General features: G+C 41.8%; 1 protein-coding gene across 2 annotated transcripts in view; it reads left to right on the top strand.

Annotated features, from left to right (window-relative positions):
- Positions 1-25,583, top strand: part of SLC22A23 (solute carrier family 22 member 23) — a 176,315-nt gene that overhangs the window by 26,259 nt on the left and 124,473 nt on the right. For both annotated transcript variants that reach the window (XM_054591959.1, XM_054591960.1), the window contains exons 2-3: positions 11,748-11,851; positions 17,458-17,612. In XM_054591959.1, coding sequence (XP_054447934.1) covers positions 11,748-11,851; positions 17,458-17,612 — 259 coding nt within the window. The remainder of the gene's footprint in view (positions 1-11,747; positions 11,852-17,457; positions 17,613-25,583) is intronic.

Consider the following 25,583-nt stretch of genomic DNA (forward strand, 5'->3'; position numbering starts at 1 on the left):
GTCAGAGAAATAGTATATTCGATGAATGATTGTGAGAAATCCGGGGAATGGCACTGTGCTGCTGTTCTCAGTGTGCTGCTGGGAGGTCAAAGGGAGGGCATTGCATCCTGAGCTCTGGTGAAGGTCGCGAAAGGCATGGGGAACCCCGTATGGAACTGTGCTTGTTCTCCCTCCAGCCGCACCCCTCAGTTGTAAATACAGCAGTCCCCTGGGGGCACCCTCTGTGCCTACCTCCCCCACTTGCTGTTCTGGTGCTCGCTGTGCCGTCAGGGTGTACAACTGGTAGAATACCCCTTAGTTTGGATCAGTTAGGGGTAAGGCTAAATGAATAATGCAGACTCTCAATGTCAAAATCCTTTCAAAAGCAGTTTTATTATTCTCATACTCAAAGGTTACTTACCAACCAACAGACAAAATTAATGAGTCATAATCACCTTGTGTCATCAAGTAGACACGTTCTTTATATTGTTTTGGACTCATAACAGACCTATATTATAGGTTTTGTGACTCCTGTATCATACCTGTTGCAACTGACCCAAGAGACGAAATAACTTACCCAGGGTCACAGGACTATCAAGGGAAAACTACCAAAAATTGAAGCTCAGCCCATACGAGCCAGAATCCGTGCTCTCACCAGGACACCAGGTTGCTCTCAGCAGTTGCTTGTGGGCCCTGTGCTCAGCCCCCATTTTAGTCCCTAAGTTCCACACCTCCTCCAGACTCTTGTTTTTCTATGATTCTCTTCCTCGGAGATGATGGTGACCTGTAGCCCAGCTCAAGTACAACGAAGATAAAGACCAAATGGGTAAAAGTTCAAAAGAGTGTGCCCCACTTTTGTTAGACCATTTGTTGAGTTCAGTAACTTTGGGACACAGTGTGGACAAGGTGCAGTCCGAGGGTTTTGTGTAGCTTTATTTTAGCAGGTTGGTGTTGGCTGTCTCCAGGGAAAAGGTCATCAGTTAGAATCACAGTTGTACTGTCTGCTAGTTTGAGTTGGACAAGACAGACACCATCCTTGTTTGAAGAGGCCCTTTTACTTCATATCATTCATGTCCTTTCAAGATGGTTAGACCAGTTGAAACGGGAGAAAAACTGGTTTGGCTTCTAACTGCTCTGATTCATAAATTATAAAAGGGATGACTATTTGACAGGAGCCCCAAGAGTTGGTCTCCATTAAAATGTTGAGTTAATTTTTTAAAAATCCTTTTACATTGTGTTTCAGGCTGGAATGAAAGTAGACAGAATGACCACGAGGTTAGGAATTGCAGATTCTCCTCATTGTCTTGCTCAGCAGTAACTGATGTGTGAAGTGTGTGGGAGAAGTACTTGTCCCTGTGCATCAGGGTGAGCAGCCAGGAAACGAGACTTTCCACAGCAGCCTGGGATAGAGCCACTGTGCCAGAGGAGACCCGGGCTCTGCCCACGTGTGGCTCAGCGGCAGGCTTTGTTACTTTGAGTGTCACTTCACCGCTCTGGGCTTTGGGTTCCTTGTTTTTAAAATTAGGAGGTTGACCGTGACTTTTTCCAGTATTTCAGGATTAAAATTCTATGAAAAATAAGATACTGTGATATTTTTAATAGGTGCCATGTATTATATACCTGCTATTCACAGGAACTTCGGAAGTTATTTTTGTTTGGTCACCATAACAGTGAGCTAGCAGCATAACCCGTCCCACTTCCATAACACTGTGCCTCCATGTACATGAAGTCTGTCAGATACCTGGCGAGACAAATGCTATAACTTGTAACAATATACTGTAAACCAGAGAATGGTTTCTGCTTGCATGAACTAGGGCTGTTTCTTTGAGTTTATTGAGAGAAAGAATCTGTTTTAATCAGCCATGGATTTACAATCATCTACTTAAAAGCCATTTGACCTTAGACTCGTTGCTCCACCTCTCTCAGCCTCAGTTTCCTCACCAGTGAAATGGACACATTGGTAATAAGGTCTGTGTGGTGGGCCTGCTGTGATGGCTGAATGAGAGAGCTTAGTCAAAACAGCTAGCAGAGTGCCGAGACCATGGTAGGAACTTAACAAATCTTAGTTTCCTTTCTTCTTAGAACAATACCTAATTTATATAACAGACTTGTTCTGTAAAGAGAGAATTACTCATTGTTTTAAGTAAATTTCTCTATACCCAATATTCTATTGGTTTTTATAATAAAGCTAGAATTATCTTTCCCTGGGGGAAAATCACTAATAGTGAAAAGTTTGGCAGAAACATTTAAAAACTAAAGTGCCTATATAAATTTTGTAAAATAATTGTGCATTAATTATTTAAATTAAGTTATAATCACAGAGGAGAAAGGATTAAGAAGATGCTCAGCACCGTGAACACAAGCACATGCAAAGAGCCTTTACCTTCCGGGAGTGGCGATTTCCACATGACACTGTCCCTTTGTACTTCCTTCATTCCAGGCATTAGCTTAGGGAACGGGCGTATAGAAGTAAGGCACCGTCCCTTTCTTTGAGTAATGCAGTCTAGTGCTGGGGTTGGCAAACTTCCTATGAAGGGCCAAACAGTAAACATTTTTGGCTTTGCCGGCCATGTGGTCTCTGTTATAACTACTCAACTCTTTTCCAATAATCCCAATAAAACTTTATTTTCAAAACAGGTGGCAGGGCTGTATTTGGCTTGCCTGTTGTATTTTGCTAACCCCTGAGCTAGTGAAAGTCAGACTTGTAAATAGCCAGCAATTATAATATATTGTGGTAAATAGTCTGGATGTTTCTCAGGAGTACAGGATGCCATAAGAGTACAGAGAAAGGTCACCAGATCCAGCCTCGAAAAAAAGAGGCCCCCTCTGTTGAGTTTTTTAAACTTGATAGAAATATGGAAATGTATTCATTTGAATCTTTGTAATATTGTACCCCTTTCACTTAATTGCATGCTTTCAAAGGTAATTCATCATTGAAGAGAAAAAAATTCAAGAAAGTCTGCCATACTCCAGCCCTACCTAGGTGATATACAATGTTAAATAATTTTGGTTGAAATAAGCTTTATCCTTTGACTAGCCATTGATCCAGAAAAATTGGGGGGGGTGTTGATATTGTGGGGCAGACACCGAAGAGCGAAGCAGAAAAAGTCACTGAGGCTCTTTAGGAGCTGGTAAGCACTTTGACAGGGCCGGCTCAGGGTAGAGGTGGCACCAGAGGGGCGGACATGTGAATGGGGGTGGTGACAGATGGAAAGGATGAGTCGGGTCATAAAGGGAACTTAATAGGGCTGTGTTAAAAGTCAGGGTCCTAGCCTGCCAGGCAATGGGAAGGGATTGAGGCATCTGTTTCCAGGAAGTGAAAGATGATTTTTCTTCCGCCTCTGAGTTCTTGCAGGATTGATCACACCTGAGCGATCATCGCCCCTTCTCATTCCAAGCATTTCCTGATCCTCCCGTCAAATGTTCCCCGTACTTGGATACTTTCCAGAATTAGTGAGACCATTTTAGATGTTAATGTTATAGTCCAGCTTTGCTCATGCACTTTATTATACCAGAGAATATCTTCTATTAGCACATGAAACAACTTCAATTTCTCAAGTTAAGAGTCTTCCAGTTACTTAGTATAAATTGGTGTACTGTGTGCTGATATTCACTAAGGGCATTAGTGGTTCCTCCTGTTTAATGCTCAGGGCCCTGGGGCTGCTTTTCCTCTTTTTTTTTTTTTTTTTTTTCTTTTCTGGTTTTGCAATAAGCCTCTTTATAGCTTTTACTTTTAACTTCCCTTTTTAGAGGTAGTTGGTGAGGACCATTAGTAAAATATGCATTGCAGAATTTGGAGCAACTGGCTAAGGTTTTAGTTGCTAGAAGGGCATTGTTTATTATAATCTCTGCTGCATCATGTGATATATATTCAGCTTCCCCAAATGCCATATAGAGCATTGTACCAAATGAATAACATTCAATAATGTAAACTTCTGTTTAGAATCATATGTATCTTTATTTCCTCTAAAAAAAAGTAAAGGGAAAAATGAGTGCCTCCTTGTATTGTTTTCCCAGATATAATCCTACATCGTCTACCTTGGGCCTGTTTGGGTGATTATTTTTCTCTTTCCCTTTTAAATTGCCCTTTGAAAAATGCTCAAACTCAGTAAGAACCGGAAAGCCCCCCAACGCCAGTAACTGAAGCAGTGTAGCTCCCATTTCTCTTCCTCCAGGAAGACAACACAACAGCAAAGAGTAGCAAGCGATAAAAGTTGTCATTGGAAGAAAAAGGAAAAACACAGAGGTCACTGTGTGAGGGGATTAGAACAAAATCCATGTTACTACGTTAGTCAAAAATGGGACTATGTCAAGTTTAAGAAGTATAATCAGCTTTAAAGCTGTGTGTGGTTCAGAGTGAGTTTCCTGCAAATTAGTGGGAATGCAGATTTGCTAGTCAGGTTGTGCCTTTCATCTTAGTGGGAGGAAGCTCTCAGTAGATTGTGGTACAACTCTTTTCCTCAATGTGCCATGTTTGGATTTTTGGCATTATGTTAGGAAAAAAAAAAAGTTGAGGAGCAATTTGAGCAGCAAACAAAACTAAAAAAAACTCTCCCACAGTACCTGGCAAGGACGTTCATTATGTGATTTAAGGATTGAGGATGCCAGCTCTAACAAGCAGCTGTGTTGGCTACTGTTGAAAGTGAACCTCCTAAAATTAGAGGATGAGCTTAGGGGCAAAAAGTAGAGAATAATTTTCAAAACACGTAGCATAGCTTAAATTTTTATAGAGTCTTTTAGGAAGAAAAATTTGTATACCACTAGATAAAAAATACTGAAAAACACGGGGTAGCAGCATAGGCTGCCTAAACATTGAGAAGCCAATTGCTACTAATGTGCTTCATCAGTCCAGTGTGTAGGGTATTCCTTTTGTCTGTCTGTGACTAATCTTTTAGGATAGGCCTGTGTGCCTGCATATGTGCGTTTGTCTGTTGTCTTGCCATTTCTACTGTCTCCAGTTAAGAAATGCAGGGCATGGCAAGGCCATAGCATATAAAACAGTGGTTAATGAGAGGCTACTTTCTGAAATGCTACTTTAGAGGGGAATATGGTATCTGAAGAATGCTCACCCTATATTTCTCTAAATTTATACAACTCATTAAGGAATTTTGTTTTATTTAAGCTTTTGAAATTCTAAGGAGTATTATCTCTTCTGTAGTGCCGAGCAGAAATATGTCATCCTTTTATCTCAATTGTCTATTCCTGGGTTGCTAACAGATGACTTGCAGAGTGACTGTAAAACCCTCAGACTAGAGTAACTAGTCTAAGGACAAATGGCTTTTAAGTAGACGAGAAACTGGTTTCTAATTGAGCAAGTTCAGTGGGGATCTCCACTACAAAAGATGAAACTTGGGGGATATTTTTCATTTAGTTCCCTAAAAATTCTTTTTTGCTTTAGTCAATGTGCATTAACATAAGCAAACTTCCGGCTATGAAGACCTGGTTTGTCCTCAGTCACTTTCCAGTCCAGCTCTCTCTGGACCCAATTTCTTAGATTGTGGTAAGATGCATATTTCTGAAAAGGTGAAAAGGTTTTCTTTAGGTTATTTTTTATTTTTAATGATTTTGTCTTACCCTCACCAACATCACTTCCACCTACCATCATGGTAGTTTACCTTACATTTACCTATGTTTTTTTCTCTCATTATAAGTTTTATAGATTAATTGTAGAAAGTTTAGAAAAGGCAAAACTATAAGAATGAAAAAACTGTCTTAATTCACCCCTCCAGAGACAGTCACTTTAAATATTGTAGAATGTGGCTTTCTGATTTCCCCTGCCTACATAAACATCTATTCACTGCTTTTTTATTCTGAGGCTTTCTCATACCATTATATAATGATCCTTTTTTTCCTCAATCATTAGTTTTCAAAAGGAAGATTTTAATGGTTTTATAGTATTGGACATTTAGTCGAGTTCCCATTTTTTCATCTTGTGTAAGTTACAACCCTTGAACATCATTGCACTGGGACCTCTATGGGCATCTGATAATTCCCTTGGGAAGAAGTTCCATGAAAGCGAATTGCTGGGATAGGGACTGTACACTATTTAAAGTCATGTCATGCATATTGCCAAATTGCCCTCTGGAATCACAGTGTCCAGTTTATACTCCTAGCACAGATTTGTACCTTTTTGTTTCTCCTGCATCTTTGGGAAATTAAAAAAAGTTATTTTTTAGAAAACTGAATGTTGAGTTTTGTTTATTAGTGGAATCAAGGGTTTCCCAAGTAATTTTTAGCCATTTGTTTCATATTTTGTTAATGGTCTGCTTGCTTTACTTATTTCTAGTTGGAATATTAGCCTATATTGTTATGTAAATACTTACATATTAAGGGTATTAACCTTTTGGATATTGTAGGGGAGGAAAAGAAAACTTTTTCCTTTTCCCTCCTAGGTTCTGTGGCTGGGGCCCTGAAAATTAGACTGACAAAGAACAGATTTAACAAGAAAAACCCAGAGTTTATTAACATGTGTAGCTAGCATGCATAGGAGTGGACTCCGTGATGAGTGACTCAAAGAGTGGGTTAGAACTTGGGCTTATGTATCATCTCAACAAAAAAACAATAAATACGTAGTGAAGTAACAAGACAAAGGAAAAGGCGATTAGGCTTTTAGGGTCAACACACTTGGGGAGATAAATATATGAGGGAAGCTAATGGAAAATAAGGGCCACTTTAGTAAGATTTAGTAACATGACTTCCCGTCATCCTCATGGCCATAAAGTTCCCCCAGGAGAGGGGATTTATGGCAGCCCTCATTTCTCAGAAGTTTCTACTTGTAATCAGACAGGCAACGCTTTGAGAAGGCTTCTTTCTGCTTCTGTTGATTCTCATTTGCCTCCAGTTGAAAATTGTCCTCATGTCAAAGTGGCATCTTTTCAGGTGGCATATTCTGATCCCATACAATATATTTTACAAGTTTTGTTTATGGTATTTTGATGCATGGAATTTTTAAATAATTAAAATAATACCTAAGTAGTAGCAGTTAGTTAAACTTACAGAATCTGTCAGTCTTTCCTTAGATAGTTTTTTCACCTTAGTTTTCATTCTTAGGGATTCCATCTTCACTTCACAATTGGATAAGTAATGTTTCTTTCCAATGTGTTTATGTTCTTCTTTTGTTCTCTGTTTTTATGTTCCTTCCTTTTTATGTTCTTGTTTTACATTTTACATTATTATGGTATTCATTATTGCTGAAAATAAGATTGTTTTCTTTATCTCCCACTTGTTTTCCATCTTCATTAGACCTTTCATTAGTTCCCTTGATGAATATTTCTCTGGCAAGTCAAACAATTAGAAGATTATTCCTTTGCAAATAATACGAATTTTCTTTTACTGTATCCTTAAAAATATATAGGTAGAGAAAAATCTACGAAGTTTTCTATAACCTCTACCCTTTTTATTTTTTAAGGAACACGTGCAACTAAAATTGAGAACACTTTTTAGGGCTCATTTTCTCACTGTTTAGTTGTGGCTCACAAACATCATGTGGCATCCCCACAGATGTCACTGGTCTTGGAACAATGGCAAAGAAGGCAAGCCCATGATTATGAAATGGGGCTGTGACTTTAACACTTTCATGATCTTGTTAGAGCTGCCGATGAAGTGTTGACATGCCTAATAAGAGGAGTGTTTTCATTGCTGTGTGGGGAATGGATCTGAGGAAAGCTGCAGTTAATGCTTGAAGACTCTTGTATTAGTTCAGGCAGGGAGGATAGTGACACCTAGTTCTGCCAACTCCATCTGAAGGAAATTTAGTCAGGGAATAGAGTTCACTTTGCAGATAACAGAAACCACACTAGATATTTAAGGAGCTAGGGATTGAACACAGGGAAATAGTGCTCAGTAAAATATAGAGCAGCTGAAGCCTGGGCCTCCAAAAGGACCTCTAGAACAGCTCCCTAGGCTGGCCTGCCCAGGGAAGTGAGCCACAGTGAGGAAACTGGGGAAGCAGGGGTCCATCTCCATTGAGCTGCTGGCTCCAAGATCACAGCTTAGCCACCTTTGAACCAAGTCAGATCTGACCAGCAGAATGGATGTCCCACTTACTCCCCGCTTCACATGCTTTCTAATTCAAGTCATCTTCCCGAAAATTAGAACTAGGTTGTGCACTGGAAGTTATTTTGGGTCATGTAGCTGATTGGCAAAACCTAAATCACATTTGAAACTTTAGCTGTAAGGAAGTCTGGAAGGGGGGGCAGGGGGAGAGAGAGAGAGAGAGAGAGAGATTGATTGATTGTGTGTGTGTGTGTGTGTGTGTTAGCCTTCCAGCCCACACACCAGCAGGATGGTGCATGAACCCCTAGCCTGTGCCCATAGATCAGCTTGTCCAAGTGGAGATGGAGTATGAGAGAGAAGTGTAGGACATGTGTGAAAGGGAGAATTCCTGGAAGTGGTGACCAGTTGATGTGGGAGGGTATGAGAAGAGGGAAGTGGCAGGGTAATGGCGGAGACAAAACCTGTTGCATTAAGTCCTGGTTTGGCATGCTGTAGATTTTTTAAAGTCTCTTAGTCTTTGCTTAGTGAAATGATCAGTTGCCTTAGTGGAGCAAACAAATTTTGGGAGCAAGCTAATCTCAAAGCTTCCTCATACTTCTGAGATTCTCTTGAAGGTAACACGTGTGAATATATTTTTTTTTCCCAGTACATTTTTGCAAATATAGATGTCAAACAAGGGATGTTGTCTCACTGGAGCCACCAGCCCCACCCTTCCTGGTTTGTGGAATGTGCCTCTGGGTGGCCCTGCAGGCTTTCAAGGGGGTTGTAATAGGCAGAGCCCCAGGCACGAGGAACCTTACCTTGGGAAACCTGCTGGGGCCTGGAGTCAGCTCGCTTGTTGACTCAGAGATGCTGTCTACTTCAGTGCCTAACTGAAGGGGTTGATGCAACAGGAGGCTGTTTGGTCCTGGACCCCTTGGCCCCCACCCCAGGCTGAGAACAGCAGTGCCTAAAAACGCTTCCAGCCAGGCTTTCTTTCCCTACTGGATATGGAAGTGGTTCTACCTCTCTCAGCTGTTTTAATTTTCCACTTCAGTGTGTTAAATTGATAAACGTTGTATTGAGGAGGCCAGTGAACATCTGATTTGGTGGAACCTAAATTGAGTCTTAGCTGCCCAAGGTCAGGTAGAGTTATGAACAGGTGGCTGAGTTCACAGCAATATTGGCAGTTTCCCCCACCTCCCTGAATGCTTTTATAAGAACCTCTTGTCTCCTGGCCACCTAATATAAGCATAATGTGCTCCCTTGTATCACTTAACCTCAAGTAAACTCATCAGTGGGAAGCCTGGGTACAGACCCGAGCCAATGCCTCTGCGACAGAGTTAGCAGCTGGTGCCCTCCTCAGCAGCAGCCTGGGATCAGGTGTGCCCCTCTCTTGCCAAGAATGTGCCAGGCTGAGGCACAGGCAGGTGTGGTGTGACTGGGCTATGACGAGTACAAGTGTCGTAGCACCGCCTCTCCCACGTTAGCCAGCTGTGCTTATAGATGTAGCTCTTACTCTTGAAGTCGATTACTTTGTGTGCAGGTTCCTGTGCTGGCGTGAGGAGAGAAAGGAACTCAAGGATGGTCTCAATGTATACACCTGACCAGGGAAGCAGGTATACACACACTGTTAGTTATGATGCTGAAACTCACAGCATAGGCAGAACCTGCATTTCTGAAGTTATAGGTTGCACCTTGAAAGTTATTTGTTATTAAAAATATATTTTCTCCTAGAAACAATATATACATGAATGTAGGCTTTCCAGGTTTTCCATCAAAAGCCCACTTAACTCATAATCTAGTTTTACGAGCCTGCATTTGCAGTACACAAGAATAGCCAATGCTACTGTGTGTGGTTGATGTTGGCTGCACACTGCTCTTGAACCTCAGCCCAGGACTGTGAAGCCCATTCATCGTCTTCAGGATGGCAGGGAAATGGCAGGGCCTGGCTGGCCAGTGGTTCTCAGACTGGAGCAGACATCAGAATCACCTGGAAGGCTTGTTAAACTACCTCTGCCAATTAACCTCATTCAGGAAGCTCTCATTCTGGGGTCTGGGGTGGGGCTCAAGAATTTGCACCTCTAACACATTCCCAAGTGCTATTAGAGAGACCACACCTTGAGGACCACTGGAATAGACATTGGAGGAAGTTACAGATTTAAGAAACGCCTTTATTTGAATTCTTAATAAGATTCTATGCAACCAGCAGTGCCCCACTCCCCAAACACATGGAAAATGAGGACAGCATCACACCCAAACCATCCCCTATTGACGAGGCCCTTTGCAGCCAGTCTGTGCTGGCATTCCTTTTCTTCGTGAACCTAGCATTGGCCGTCACTCAGGAAGCTGATGAGGTAGATGAGTTAGTAACTCTCCCCAGGAAAGTTGGAAATGACTTGGAAGCATCAGTGAGCCAGTCTTTGTGTCCCAGGGAGTCTGGGGAAAAATGTGACAGGCAGCTGCCTTCCTGTTTGTCTGGGCCAGGTGCCTTTCTCCAGAGTCGGTTGCAGAAATTCAGCTTTTCCCAAAGCCCATTGAGCTCAGACCCATAGCTAGGAACTCCTGAGGGTCTCCATCAGACTCTCCAGAAGTTGACCTGAGTTTACAGTGCCCTCTAAGGATCCCCTACATTATACTCTTGGTCTCAAGATGGACAGAAAGGGGAAAATATCAGAGAAGGCAGAGCCAAGATCAGATCTCAGCCCAACCTTCCATATAGCCCGCGCCACCCCCGCAAATCCTGCATCTGCTTCCAGAACTCCTTCTGTTCTGACACTGCCCACTCCCTTAACCCCACTCTGCATCTATCCAGCTTCTTTCTTCACTTCCCCTCCCCATTGACCCGGAGTAACTCATGCTTACCAGAACTGGAAGCTTTAGCCACTTCTTTTCCACAATACCGAGGGCACCTGTACCGCTGAGCGGGGGGATGTGGATCAGGGACTGCCGTCTTTAAGGTGTCATCAGCAGAGACTCTCATCGTTTGCCCCTTGAGCCCAGACTTAGCTGTTTGTGGTCTACTGGGATACACATTGCTTTAAGGGAATAAACATGCATTTCTCTCCTGCTTCTGCAAAAGGAGAAAAGAAAATATGGAGGGTTATTTTATTTCTTATTAAATAATAAAACTTAATTGTGAAAATAGTCTAAATGTTGTATTCATTAATTGATTGGCTTTCTCTACAATTGGAGCAGATAGCTTTAGAGTGGAATATGGGAAAACACAAAGGACAAGTACAAGGAAAATAATACAAATGCTTAATTAAAGTTGATACTTCAACATTTGCTATTAACCCTCTTCGTAAGATTACTTGTGAAGTTTGTGGAATTTTGGGGAATGGAAACACAAAACTTATTTTTAAATTCCTCACCTCATTACGATATCTGGTGTAAAAAGCTGTCAAGGCCTTCCTGTCTGCGGGGCCACGTGACAGCTCATAGGTGCCGGTGGCCAGGAGCCCCAGCCTCCTTGGCTGCTCCCTGCCCCTCGGCTTACATTCCCTGTGGTAGGTGGGGCAGGAGCAACACACATCCCCAGATTTCATGGGGGTACTTCCTGCAGGCTTTTATAAGCTGCCTCAGACTAAAACATTACGCAGCCTTCCATAGGCAAATTATATTTCTTGTTGGGTTTTCAAGAGCACTGACGAGAGTCTTAGTGGTATATGCGAGATGGCTCTGTAAGGGGTGTCATGGTCCTCACCGCAGTTATTGTTTTGCCCTTATGATTGACTACCACGGGCATGTGTGTATGTGTCTCTCTGATTTATTTTCTATTTGCCCCTCTCTAGTGGGATCTTGTGTGTGATAATGCCTGGAAGGTCCATATCGCTAAGTTCTCCTTACTGGTTGGATTAATCTTTGGCTACCTAATAACTGGATGCATTGCTGACTGGTGAGTACCAATGTGCCCACACACGAACCTTTGGAAGCCGCAGCAAGACTCTGCTGGCTAAAGAGGAGTGGTTAGTGTTAGCTCCTGTTACTGAGTCTTTTCTCTGTCCTGGTGTTGGTGCCAGAACAGAAAGCTGAATCTGTCACCTGGAAAATTCAGAGCTAAAAGAATTGGCCAGTGCACATAGCAGACCCTTTGGAAGTGAGAATTTAAATTCATTGCAATCCCCTAGCTGCTAGAATCTCATAAAACCAGCCAGCAGCCTGCAGCCCTATCTCCTACCAACAGTCAGTGTTTAGATAGGAAGAGCCTGAGGATATAGGTTCAGGGCTTTCTGGGCTGAGCCCTGAGGGTTTGGATGTACAGGACACATCAAAAAATGGGGAGAGGAGGACCTAGTGAACTTAACAGGTAGGGTTGTGCTGCTTAGCACCTCAAAATGTCCCACAGATTTTAGAGAGGGATAGTCCTTAAAGTTGGCATGGCCAGTGGATGCCTCTGTAGGGTCCATGGGGAGCTGGACCTGGAAAAGCGGACAGCGTCTGAATAACAGATGGATACTTCAGGCAGAGGCAGAGTAGTAACCAGAGGGGAGAATGAAGGTGCTTTACTTGGGAGGGTGAGGAGGTCTAAGGGTCTGGAGCAAAATGTGTGGTTCAGGATGAAGTGATGAGGTTGGTAAGGTGGGGCGGGGGAGATAGTAGTAGAGATGGTAATGACGTGGTAGCTGACAGTTACTGACTGATTACTGTTGCTGAGTACTGTGCTAAATATTTCCATACATGAAAATATTTCATCCTCACAGAACCCCTGTTACATAGGTACTATTATTTCTTCTATCTTATGGTAGAAAAACAGAAACACAGAAGTTTAAGTAAAATCCACAAGTTCACTCAGTTTTCAAGCTGGAGAGCCAGGATTAGAAACCAAACCCCATGGCTCCAGTGCCTACCTCTTCACAGGTGTGCACAACACTTTTATTTAAGGTAGTCTGTGCTCATGAGGGCAGCAGCGGTGATAGAGCTGAGCAGCGATGCAGTTGCCCCGTGTTGACAGGGTTTTCAAGTAATGTGGCTGCTCAAGGAGAGAGGCATGGGCTAGCTGTTCCCCCTTGACATTCCTTTATCTTTAAAGGGACTTGTGTGCGTGCGTGCGTGCGTGCGTGTGTGTGTGTGTGTGTGTGTGTGTGAGAGAGAGAGAGAGAGAGAGAGAGAATAAGGACATCTTGGACCCAGTGACATGATAAGTACCAAGAATGATATGGAGCAAACTCCTTATGCCTGAGGCTTTGCTCTGTGCTGCCTTCTGTACCTGGTTAGCCAAGAAAGCTGGCTGAGGCAAGAGCCAGGGAGTACAGAGCAGCAGGTGGAGCCCAGTAGGGTTCTGACACCACTTTGAAGTTCTGGAAATTTCTCTCCAAAAGCTAGCATCTATTTGGAAGATCCATGCATTAACATGTATGATTTCCTGTTTGTTCAGAATTTGCTTAATCATCATTTATAAATGTTTCTTAAGGACACATTTCCTAGGGACAGTAACAGAGAAACTATAAATGACTTCTGAAAAGCTATGCCAAGGCCCCCTTGGATATTTTTTTCCTAGGGGCCAGTTGAGGGGAGTGCAAGTTTTTTAACCAAATGCTTGACTTCAGAGGTTTTCAGAGTAAGCTGAACTGATCTAAAAGATACTCTAATCCCAATATTTTAACCACAAGGGCTTTTGTTTCCCAGAAATCAGCGCTGAAATAGGTTAGGAATATACACTAATATAATTCACATCACTTCTTTCTAAAAACAAAATAAAAAATGCAGACTTGACTCATGTTTTAGTTTCCTTGTTCAGTGATTTTTATAGAGAAAGCAAATATGAACTTTTATTACTACTAGTCTATAATGGGGTTTAAATTGTTTAGAGGTTATTTTGTGAATTCTTACTTCTTAAATACATGCGGTTTGGCCTCCCTGATCACACACCAGGCCTAGGGACGAAGGCAGAAGAGTTTGGGGTCTTCTTCACAAGTAACCAGGGTTTGAGGTTGCAAACCCACTTCTCTGCAGTTGCTTCTCCCAGGTCCGCGGTAGGTGGGCGTGGGTGCCTCAGAGTTAGGGCAGAATGTTCTGTCCTACGACTTGTTGAACATTTTGAGTGGGCCTCAGTTCCAGTTTGAAAGTTTGATGTTTTCCACCCCTTATTAATTTATTTTTGGCATTGTACTCCCTATTAGAGGCTCACTGGAAAGGAAACGAGCACATTTAGAGGAAACTCCAGGTTCCCCAGCTGGCAGCCCCCTTCAGGGCTATGTAGGGAAGTTGTTCAGATCATGGGTGAAGCTTTCTAAGATTGCAGTCAGCATATAATAAGACCTAAGAAGTGCAGTTTTTTCTGTAGGAAGTTACTGTTTCCCACACACACTTTGTTTGGAGACATAGCAGTACATTATGTGTTGTTACATAATGTGTTAGTTTAGTAATATGAGGGAATGGCCCTCTCCATGGCTCATGCCACATGACCTCCTTCCCCTCCATTGTTGGTTCTCTTGCTTACCTGTTCTGCATTTCCCGCTCCAAGAGCCCTCTGCACCCTTTTTGGGCCACACTGAAGGACCCCAGGCACTCTAGCTCCTGGCTTAGCCCAGCCAGTGACGGACAGAGGGAGCCTCACCTGGAGATCTGAGGGAGAGAGGAGAGTGAGTTGGGGACATTTTAATCCCCAGCTTGGTCTCTGCAGGGTTGCCAAGGGCCAGCTGCTTTCATCAAGGCCCCTCCACACACAGCCTGTTTCCCTGGGTTCCCTGACCATCCTTCCTCCCTCCCTCCACGCACCCTGCTGTGAAAGGCCCCATGGTTTCTCTCACAGCTTGCCCACCCTTTTGTAAATAATCCCTTTATTATAATAAAATCTCCTCAAATTACTTCATTTTAGTGGTGAGATCCTCTATATTTGCTATGGCTGCTGTAACAAATTACCACACATTTGGTGACTTAAATAAATTAACTTACAGTTCTGTAGTTCACACTGGCTAAACTTGAAGTGTCAGCGGGGTTGCATTACTTTCTGGGGGCTCTAGAAGAGAATCCATATCCTTGCTTTGTCTGACTGGAGAGGCTGCCCACACTCCTTGGCTTGGGGCTACTTTTCCATCTTCAGAGCCAGCAAAGGTCATCAGGTCCTTCTCACACTGCCATCTCTCTGGTTCCCTGCAGCCCAGAGAGGTTGTCCATGTTCTTAGATTGGACCCACCTGGATAATCACCTCATCTCAAAGTTTTTAACCATAATCGCATCGGCAGAGCCCTTTGCCATGAAAGGTAACATATCCACAGGTTCTGATATTTCGGATGTGGACATCCTTGAGGGTCATTATTCTGCCCACCCCAGAGCCTAACTGTAAAGCCTCTGCATTACAGATTTAGGAGTGTGATTTTGTCCATTTCTGAAGGGGTTCTTCTGCTCTGGGGGAAGCCAGTTCACACTAAAACTCCAGTGGTTATGACTAGATTTGTTGACCACTTGCTAAATCACTTGCACTTATCTACACCTGACAACAATCCCAGTACCTTGGCATTGACTGACATTCCTAAAAAAACATAAGGCTCTTTTGGACAAGTGTGGTCTTTCTCAAGATCATGCACTACTGTGTATGTGGTGAGTCTGGATTCAGGACCAGAGGGCTTTGACTTTGAGGACCATGTTTACCCCGCAGTTCATAATAATAACTTTGCCCACTGATTTTAGCAGTCATTTGGGAGGGAAAGATTTAGAACAGTTTCTACAAATTAAAAACAAAAACAAACAATAAAATATATAGCCTCTTTTCTAAAGTATCAGAACAGAGCAAACCATGTTTGGTGGACATCAAGGATAGAGACATGGAGAAAGAAATCATAAAAGCTGCAACATTTAACAACTTGCTTTGTGCCAAGCACTGTGCATATTATGTCCATTGTCTCTCTTGAAGGTTTTAATAATGCTGTGAAGTAGGATGGTCACCCGCATGTACAGATGTAAAGGCAAATAAAAATTGATAAGTTAGATTCTGTTTTCCTTCACTTTAAGGAGACCAACTAAGCCATATTTTAAACTTATTTCTATAAGTATGTTGGCTCTGGACAAAATTACCTATAGTCTTTCCTGATAAGGGCTTAGTGATTCCTAGCACCAGTCAAGGAAGTAACGGCTAAAACTAAAGCAACTACAGGGAATGTTAGAAGCCTAAAATATTCCAAATGAAATTGTGTCCTATAGTTGTCTCTCCCCACCCCACATATTCTTAAAATTACATTCATCTCCTTCATGGTGCAGGGCCATGTATTACTGAGCATTGCTTTTTTTTTTTTTAAACAGTTTTTCTGAGAGATAATTTACATACCATAAAGCTCACAATTCAATGAGTTTTAGTATATTTACAGAGTTATGCAGTCACCACTACACTCTAAGTTTAAAACATTTCTACCACCCTAAAAGGAAGAAGGCTCGTGCTCATCCACATTCAACTCCTCATTCTCACTCCCAGCCCCAGGCGACCAAGTATCTTTCTCTTTCTCTCTATTTACTTTTCCTGGGCTTTTATGTAAATGCCTTATCATAAGTATGTCTAGGCAAATCCAAGGCATTCAGCCGCCCTGATGGTGTTTGGGTTACCAGGATTTTCTTCCTTCGGCAAATAGAACTTCTGTCCAATTTCTCTGTGAGCTGTTCTAGTTCAAGCTGGATATGTTATATTAATTTGTATAATGGAGATTTTCCCCCCCCCCCTAATAAGTTGATGAGGGAAAATCTGGAAAGTTAGGAGGGGAGGGGTGAAAAACTAGTTACTTTCCGTTCCCACGGACCACCCCTGCTGTCCCCTCAGCCTCGCCCAGAAGCATATCGCACCGCAGTGCTCGCTGGTCTTGCCTGATTCTATAATCTGCCAGCCTAGTTGGTGCACTGCTTTTTCCAGAAACACAGTGGACTGGGCTCCTTCCAACTCTCTGCTGCCTGGTGGGCCTCATTTTCAGATTCGCAGTTATCCTTTAAAGTTAGAACTCTCTTAGTTAAGTCTGTGATCTCTTAAAAATTACTTCTCAGCATAAAGTTGAAACAAGCAGCCGCTGGGTTGGCCCTGGCTCTGATAGGCTGTGTGTGAGGTCAGGTACCTGGCTAGTTAGCAGCCCTGACAAAGGATGTGAAGCTGCTTCGCTGAGTGTCTGTGTTGACTTCAGAGCCAATTCCAAAGGTCAGTGATTTCTCAAGACATTTTATGTTGGGTGTGTCAAGGTTTATGTTTGGGGTATTGTTACTCATTTTGTTACTCTTGCCTTGAATAATGCTCCTATGTATTTAAAAATAGACTTACCAACAGGAATTGGGTTCCTGTTTCAATTTTACTATGTAGCAGCTGTTTAATCTATGTCCCCTTATGTACAAAGTGAGGGCATTGGACTAAATTTCTCCTGAGGGCTTTTCTATCCCTAGATATACCAAAGTGGGTCTCAGTTGAGGGAAGACTTTTAGCCCGGTGCTCATCCAGCATCTCTGGAATACCTGCCGCATACTGGGTTTCAGCGTCTAGCATCATGGCCCTGTTTAATGATGACTTCTAACTTTTTACTTCTCTTTGTGCAGGGTCGGCCGGCGGCCTGTGCTGCTATGTTCCATCACCTTCATTCTGATCTTTGGATTGACCGTGGCACTGTCAGTGAATGTGACAATGTTCAGCACACTCAGGTTTTTTGAAGGATTTTGCCTGGCTGGAATAATTCTCACCTTGTATGCATTACGTAAGTAGAAGCCTTTACAGCTGGTTTTGAAGAAATTAGCAAAAGAGGTTCTGAGAAGGGGGCTCTTTGTGCTAGGTGTTTGGAATGGCAGTCTTTTGGAAGCACAGACTTTAATGGCCTCGACGGTTGTGAAAAAACTTTCTAAGGTAACATCATCCAACACCCACCAGTCTATTCCAACCTCCAGCTTGGGCTGAGGGCACATCGAAGGACAGGGAGGGTGTCATAATTGCTTGGAGAAGCAGGGATCAGCCCACACCTGATACGGAGGGGCGTTCGCTGTCCTCCAGAATTTTCTGTGTTAATGTTCTGTGCACTTTCAAGTCTGTTTCATAACTAGGCATCCCTGTACTTGGTTCCAGAAAAAGCAATACCAACTACCTGCTACCATGTGGTCTGGGTTCAATGTTTTAATTGACTATTAAGTTTTATTTATTTTTTTTTCTGTAACGCTATGCAGGGTCCAAAATGTCCACATTCTCATGTGCCTAGATGTCGCCTTAAGTCATCTGGACTTGAACCCTAGGCAATGGTACTAGAAGAGTAAATGGTAATGTTTGTTAGTATTTGCTCCTTTTAGAGTGAAGGAAAGTTTCCTTCATTACTCCTCCATCATGTCTGTTGGCTATATTGACTCCCCTGTCAAGTATGGTTATGTTTCATTTCTTCATAGTTGGTGTTTTCTAGAACACAGTCACAAACCCGTAAGAAGGAGGAAGGTATTAGGCATACATGTTTTTACTTATTTTCTAGTTTTATGCTTTCTAATCACCTGGTGGAAAAAACTGCTAGGAATACTGTAAGGCGATTTATAATATGTTTTGTCTTTTTCTTTCCCTTTGACAACATGGATAGGAGTCAGTTATAGATCAAGGAGCAATTTCCAATGAGGTCAAATAAGAGTAGGTCTGATTCTCTTAGGTTTGCTTATTAAAAACTTGACAACCCTTTTAGATAACCTGAATTTTTGTTCCCCTATTATATAGAATAGAAATATAATCAATTTGTAACATGGTTTTAGAGTCACAAAGAAGAAATGGACATAGAGCAAGGCTACAGATGTATTCTCTAAATCTGTAGTTGGCAGTTTTGTCATCCTCCCCCAACATTGAACTGTTTCTAGTTTATTTGCATTTATTTTGGAACCCTTGTTGCTTAGGGGGGTTCTTTAGAAATACATGTGTTCAAGGTCATTGGGTCTGGTTCGTGGCTCTTTGAGGGTTTTTTTGTTTCTTTGAACAAGATGAGTGTTGAGCATTTCTAAATAAAATGCCAGTGCCCCATTTTCTGGCCCTGCCCACCCATCAGTCTGTGCAGAGGAGCAGTTTCCCCACCCTTTCTTGAGGAGACACCAGGCCCTGCTCTCACACACTCTCTCATCCTGCATATGTCCAGGTGTGGTGGGATCTTCTCTTCAGGCAGTCATCCTTGTGAGGTTCCTGGTTCTCACAGGAGGATGGCAATCCAGTGGATGGTCTTAAAGGGCCAGCTGTGCATACTGCCAGGACAGAAGAGCTGTGCTTCAAGAACTTAGCAAAGAGTATAACCTCAGCCTCAGCACACGAGTACTTATCAGACTTGGTGGAGAGAATGTTAGTGGAAAATTGCCTTAGAGCAAAGATGACATAATTGGTTTTATCTTGCATACCAACTACTAATGATTGATTGAGGCTGTCAGGGAACTCAGAGAAGACTTCAGAGGACACATCAAGGCTTAGCTGGAGAGAACACCTTGATTCATTAGCCATGTCTGCCTGGCATAAGGAAGGATGGTGGGGAAGGGCTGCATGGAGCTGACGCTCGACATCTACACAGATCCTCCCCGAATTAAGCCAGACCAGGAGAGGCTCCCCTGAACTGCATCATTTCAGCCTTATGTAGAATCATGTTACTACTTGTGTTGTGATATCATGCCACTGACTCGTGAAACCTGTTGCCATATTTACAGTAAAAAAAATGAAGCTAAGGTTGTTTTTTCAGGAGATTACATAGTGAGCTCTTTATAGTAGGAAGTTCTCTTTTGTTTCAGAACCATACAGAGAATGTGCTTATCCTTGGAAGTTGCTGTGCTTTTATCTCATAGACACAGAATCATGCAACAGGCACCTGCAAACTGTCTTTCTGTAAAGGCCAGATAGTAATTATTTTAGGCTTTGTAGGTCTGTCACAACTACTCAGCTCTGCTATTGCTCCATAAAAGCAACCATAAATAGTATGTAAGTAATTGGGTGTGGCTCCGTTCATACAGAATTTTATTTGCAGAAACAGATGGTGGGCTGGATGTGACCAGCAGGCCGCAGTGTTTCAGCCACTAATGTAAGCACATCTCTCTCTTTCCATTGACTGCTAGGAACCTTAGAAGCTTGGAATCTGATCTTCCATGTGTGTGGTCTGACAAACTGAGCTTGGTATTATTAGGCCTTTCTTCTATTTCATCTGAACTTTCCTACTTTAATTTCTCCTTTGTCCCATTTCCTGTCTCCATAATCATTTTATTATATGTATTTGTATAAACAACTTTACATTTTTTCTGAAATAAACCAGGGCATAAATAAATAGTTACGTTTTCTTAGATTGGGATTACAAAGGAAATATCATGACAAATAATCGTTGCAATGAAAAATTCCAAGTATCAACCAGAGGACTCCTCTGTCAGCTAATACAATATCTGGTATAGCAAAATTAAAATAAAACCAAAGGACAAAAATGGTTACTTAGAGTTCATTGAGATAATATTTAAATACTGTAGAGGACCATTGATTGAGAGATGGCAGAAGAACTACACTTGGCCATGGAGAATCAGAAAGAGGACCTGAAGTTGTAATGGGCAAACAGGACCGGGGTAGAATATGGTATGTGCTGGGCTGGGCAGCTCATCTCTCTCTCAATCCAGGATCAAGACATAGGCAGCTGGCGAGTAGTTAAGAAACAAGCTTCCAGTCAGTAGGGTAGATGACTCAGAATTTCCAAATTAGTGTGCTTGCTACCATTTTATACCCAAGTAGTATATATCTTAGTTATATATGCTTAAGAATTTACCTTGCTTTTAAAGGCAATTACTGATAATCTCAGTCACAGGGTTGAAGTATTTCTTGGCTCTAAAGAAATATTTAAAACTTCTGGGCATTGATTATTTGGAAGATACATTTTCAGTGGTCTGGCTTTTGCTACCTCTTCAGCCATTCAGCCATAAGGTTCTCATCTCACTTTAATGCATCTGCTGGAAAGGACTGTACTTTCTCAAAAAGAGAACTGTGTATCCTTTTATTTTTGTCTTGTAGATGTTCGGCAATATAAGTAGGGAAAGTAAATTTTTGCAGATTCCATTTCTTGTGTAGCTTGCCATGTGGGTGGACTCTGAGTTTTGAGAAATGCTGCTGACTGGAGAAAGTTTTCTGCTTTATATGCAAGGCCCCTTAAGGCTTTTTTTTTCATACTTTGGAGTTTTTCTAAGGTACATTCTAGTTAATGTACCTTTAAACTTTTGTTTCCTTCAACTCAACAAAGGGAGCCTTGGTTGTATGTTTAGGGAATAAAATAGAGATTACTGGCATCTTCCCTGAGAGTCTTTACACGAAGCAAAGTGCACATTGGCAAGAGCAAGGAAGAACAAGAGGAGCCGGGCGGGTTTGTGCAGGGCTGCCGTTGGTTTTCCTGCCTGCCTCTGAGGCCATTGGGAGACACTGAAGTAATTAAATATACTTTGGCTATATCAGTGGCTTAACTGTATCCCTTTACCTCTGGACAACAACAACAACAAAAAAAAGTAGAAATCTTAGCTGGGCAAGGCCAAGGAACCACAGACCAAGAAAAGAAGCAATTGATTACATTTCCTTGTTTGTTTATGAAAGTAAAGTCTTATCAAAAACTAAAGAAAAAGTCACTTTTCAATATAAGCAGACATGATTTGTGGTGGTATGAATTCTTTTTCCAACTAGGATCGTATCATTATAAGCAGGGTAATACAGCAGTATTTAACATGTGTCTTTCTTCAGAAGAGGCCAGTGAGACATTATTGCTCTTTGATTTGATGTTAGATGTAATAAGTCCTATGAGAAAGAAATATTTTTTAAAATATAAACACTTTTCTTTTTGTTTTTCTTCTCATTTCATCCATGTCTTCGCCCTCTCCACCATTAACAACCCCTCCCCATCATTTGAGACAATGAACACTACTTTTTTGCTTGCAGAGACTATATATTAGTTATTGTGGGCAAATTAACCTTCTATCTTTTTACTTTTTCTTTTTTTTTTTTTTTGCCTTACAAGAATGAATAATTTTCTTGAGAAATAATCTTAAAACTTCATATTCTCATTATAATAACTCTCCTTATACCCAGAGAGCTTAAATAATTAGATGATTTTTTTTTTTTTTACATAATCAAGGCGTGACCATAAATTTCACAGGTGACTAAGTTACTAATTCCTCTACAAAATTAGAAGCCAAGTATTAACTGGTAAATAGATTCAGAAAAATCTTGAGTTTGCTCTGGGTAGAGTGGTGTTCTCTTTCTTACATTGCACTCATAGTTTTAGACTCTCACTGAAGTGGTAGAGTAGTTTCTAATGTACTGGTGTAACATGATTTTTTCTTCCTCATATTGCATATATTTCTATAATTTGATGGCTTTCTGAACTAATATTCCTCAGAACATATTTCAGTATACAGGGTTATTAAGCATCAAAGCCGTGCTGTACATTTCCAAAAATTCGACTGAATCAAATGGCTCCATGCAGTGAGTTATTGAACTATGGAATGAATAAAATGGAGATTGTTGAGCTGAGGAATTAGTAGAATGGAGATTGCCACTGTCGGCTCTAAGTGACTTCACCTGTCTTGTGCTTCACTTCTTGAGAGCAAATATTTGCATTGCATCTGGGTAAAGGGCAAGTTTGACATGAACGCATGCTTGGCGATCATAATGTATTGGCCTCTTTCTCTGTCTCCCCCACCCCTTCACTTCCCAACTTCAGATACCTGGGCAGCAAGCCCTGGGAACCATCATCCTATTCTTCTGGTGGGACCAAATCTACTGACAGGGCTTTTTCCACCAAGGAAATAAGTCACAGTTTACCAAAAGCCTTTGACAAATGATTTTATATATTTTTAAAAAGCTTCAGAAGAATTTCCGTTCTATCCAGGTTCAGACTGGGAGAGCTGGGAAATCAGAGCATATTGAGGTTTCATCAGTCTTTTTATTCACTGAAAACACATTACAGCCCTGTAGACAGGCTGTGAAAAGCAAAGGAGTAAACGTATAAGCAAAGAAGTACTGACGCATTTGTCCTCCACCACCCCATCTTTCCTCTGTCACGGCTCTGTGGAATCACGCAGCTCCTGGTGTAAGCATGGAATGTCGAGTGACAACAGGACCCCTGGTTAGGGGGTCTAACCCCTGGGCAGGGGCGCTGTGGCAGCTAGACCGGGCAGTGCTGACCTTTGGTCTGAGACTAGAGGGGTGAGTCATCCGGCAAGCAACCCCAAAATGCAAACTGAGGACTATTTTTTTCTCAAAGTTGTACAAGCCCTTCAAATAAAAATTATTAAACTTCTTTTTATTCCTATTTACATGTTAGTCCAAACTTGGATTTATAGCAAGAATTTTCTTTGGGGAAAAAAATGAAATATGTGCATGTCTTCTAAGGGCCTGTAAGGATATGTCACCTTATCTGCATGTTAAAAATGAAAATTGAGGGCAGAGGAGGAGTAAGTGGCTGTGTGGCATCATTGATACCCATCCATCCATCCACTTTTCTCCTGTCCAGAAGTTAGGGCAAGGAAACATTTATATATTGCCTAAATGGGTACGCTTCTAAGTTCACATTTCTTTGGGTGTTTTGAATTCACTGAAGATAGTCTTATCTCAGTCAGAGGAAAAAACTGCAAATATGCAGATATCTGACATTTTAAAATTAGAGTATTTGGATGCCCTTTCCACACAGTGGAGGATGTTTTAAAGTTGTGTGTATCCCTAAAGGCTAACTTTCTCCCAGACTGGAATTTTAGTGGTGCATGAGTACTTCATTTGAAACAAGGCTGTTCACCATACTAAAGGGGAGGTGGAAAGATCTGGAAATCAGGAGATCTGAGCTATAGAGTGAGTTCCACAGTGGATTCAGTGTCTGCGACAAATTGCTTTAACTCTAAGCTTCTGTCCCCTGCTCTACACAACTGGGGCATGGGTTTTCAGATCGTGTACCATGGAACTGTAGGACCCTTTCCTGGAACCATCTGTGGGGGGGAAATGGATAGAAAACAAGAACAAATGGGTTCTATATGACAATATTTAATACTGCTGTAAAAATAAAGTAACAACAAAACCAAGTGGAAAACCACTGGTCTCTTTGTACCTTCCAGTTTTAGAATTATATGGCTTTTGAATTCTAAGTTCAACCAGTAAGCCTCCTTCAGTGTAGAAGACTTCATAGCTCTGGGAAGGGGGGCATGAAACCAAGGGGGCTTGCCCCAAAGTTCTGTTCTTCTCAAGGTCACACTAATAGTCGTTGGACTTCCACCCTTGCTTTCTGTGAGGCTGCTACACTGTCTACCAGGGTAATCTGGGAAGAGATGAAGTAATAGGGGAGGATTAATGGTAAACAGCCTCCTTTCCCCATGATTCTAGACTTCATGTCAACAATTTCACCCTTCCTGACCCCTTCTTGCTCACTTCAGCCTCCTTTCTTACCACACTTTTGCTTGGTAGACTCACAGGTCTATTCCAGGAATCTTATTATTCTACAGAATTTTCTTTTCTCACCTGGAAAGACAGGGTGGGACATAAAGCTAAAAAATGTGCTGATTAGAAGAGAAGGTGAGGAGAAGTAAGAGAGCAGTATTGGACTGATTTTATTTTGTTTTACTTTTTCACTTCTGATACAAAATAAAAGAGAGAGTTACCTTGAAACCACATAAAGAATACCAACCTTCTTCAAAACATCCAAACATATCTAGTGGGAGTAAAATCATCACTGGTTTAGGAAAACTTACATTAGCAAAAAAAAGAATCTTAGCTGGGAGAACAGAGAGAAATATAACTCAAATGATTTAGAGCCATGATACAACTCAAATGGTGTAGTTAGCCACTGTGTTACTCTGTGTCATGCCAGATGAACTCTACTTCAGACAGTTTATTTTGTTTTTTTGTGACTTGTGGAAATACAAGACTACTTTCTCATTAGCTTGGCAAACATTTGAGGGCTTACTAGGTGCCAGGGGAACAACCGGTTACCTTGAGTGCTTGGCACTGTCAGATGCTGAGCACGCAAAGGCAGACTCACCTTCCTGACTTGCAGGACCCTCAGTTTAGTGAGTAAAGATGCAGGGACAGGCCCTGGTTGGACTGAGAATGTGAGACAGTGAGCCCTGAGTCAAGAGTTTTGTAGGAGAGTGGGTGTTCATTATTTGCAGTGGGTGCTGAGAGGATCCTGGTACATTCTGGTACTCCGTGTGGTTACGACTGAAGGAACCTGGTACATTCTGGTTACTGCAGGTGATTAGGGACTGATGAAGCCTGGTGAATTTTGGGTACTGCGAGTGATTCGGAGCCAGGTGAAACAGCTGTGGTCACCCAGAGACTGTGTGACATGAGGAGTAATTGAGTGGAGACAGGAGAACCAGTTGAGGGAGGTGGGAGGGAAAAGCCTGAGTGGTCAGTGGAAAGTCAGACTAGGCTGATAACTAGGGAACTAAGAAAGGTACGGATGCGAGTGTCAAATGATGCAAAACAAGGATTGAGAAATGTCCATTGGATGTAGCAACCACTGTTTGGTAGGTCAGAGGTAACTGAGGCAAAAACAACTTTAATTCAATTTAGTGATTAATCTAATCACTAATCTAATGTAATCTAAATGATTTCAAGCGTAGGTTTTAACTCTTGTGTTCCCCAGAAGAGAACTGTCTTATAATTACGTCAAGTATTTTAAAAAAAATACATTTTTATTGTGATAAAACTTACCATTTCAATAACTTTA

This window comes from Pteronotus mesoamericanus, unplaced genomic scaffold (genome assembly GCF_021234165.1).
Source record: "Pteronotus mesoamericanus isolate MK-2021 breed Mesoamerican mustached bat unplaced genomic scaffold, CSHL_Meso_final scaffold_31, whole genome shotgun sequence".
NCBI lineage: Eukaryota > Metazoa > Chordata > Mammalia > Chiroptera > Mormoopidae > Pteronotus > Pteronotus mesoamericanus.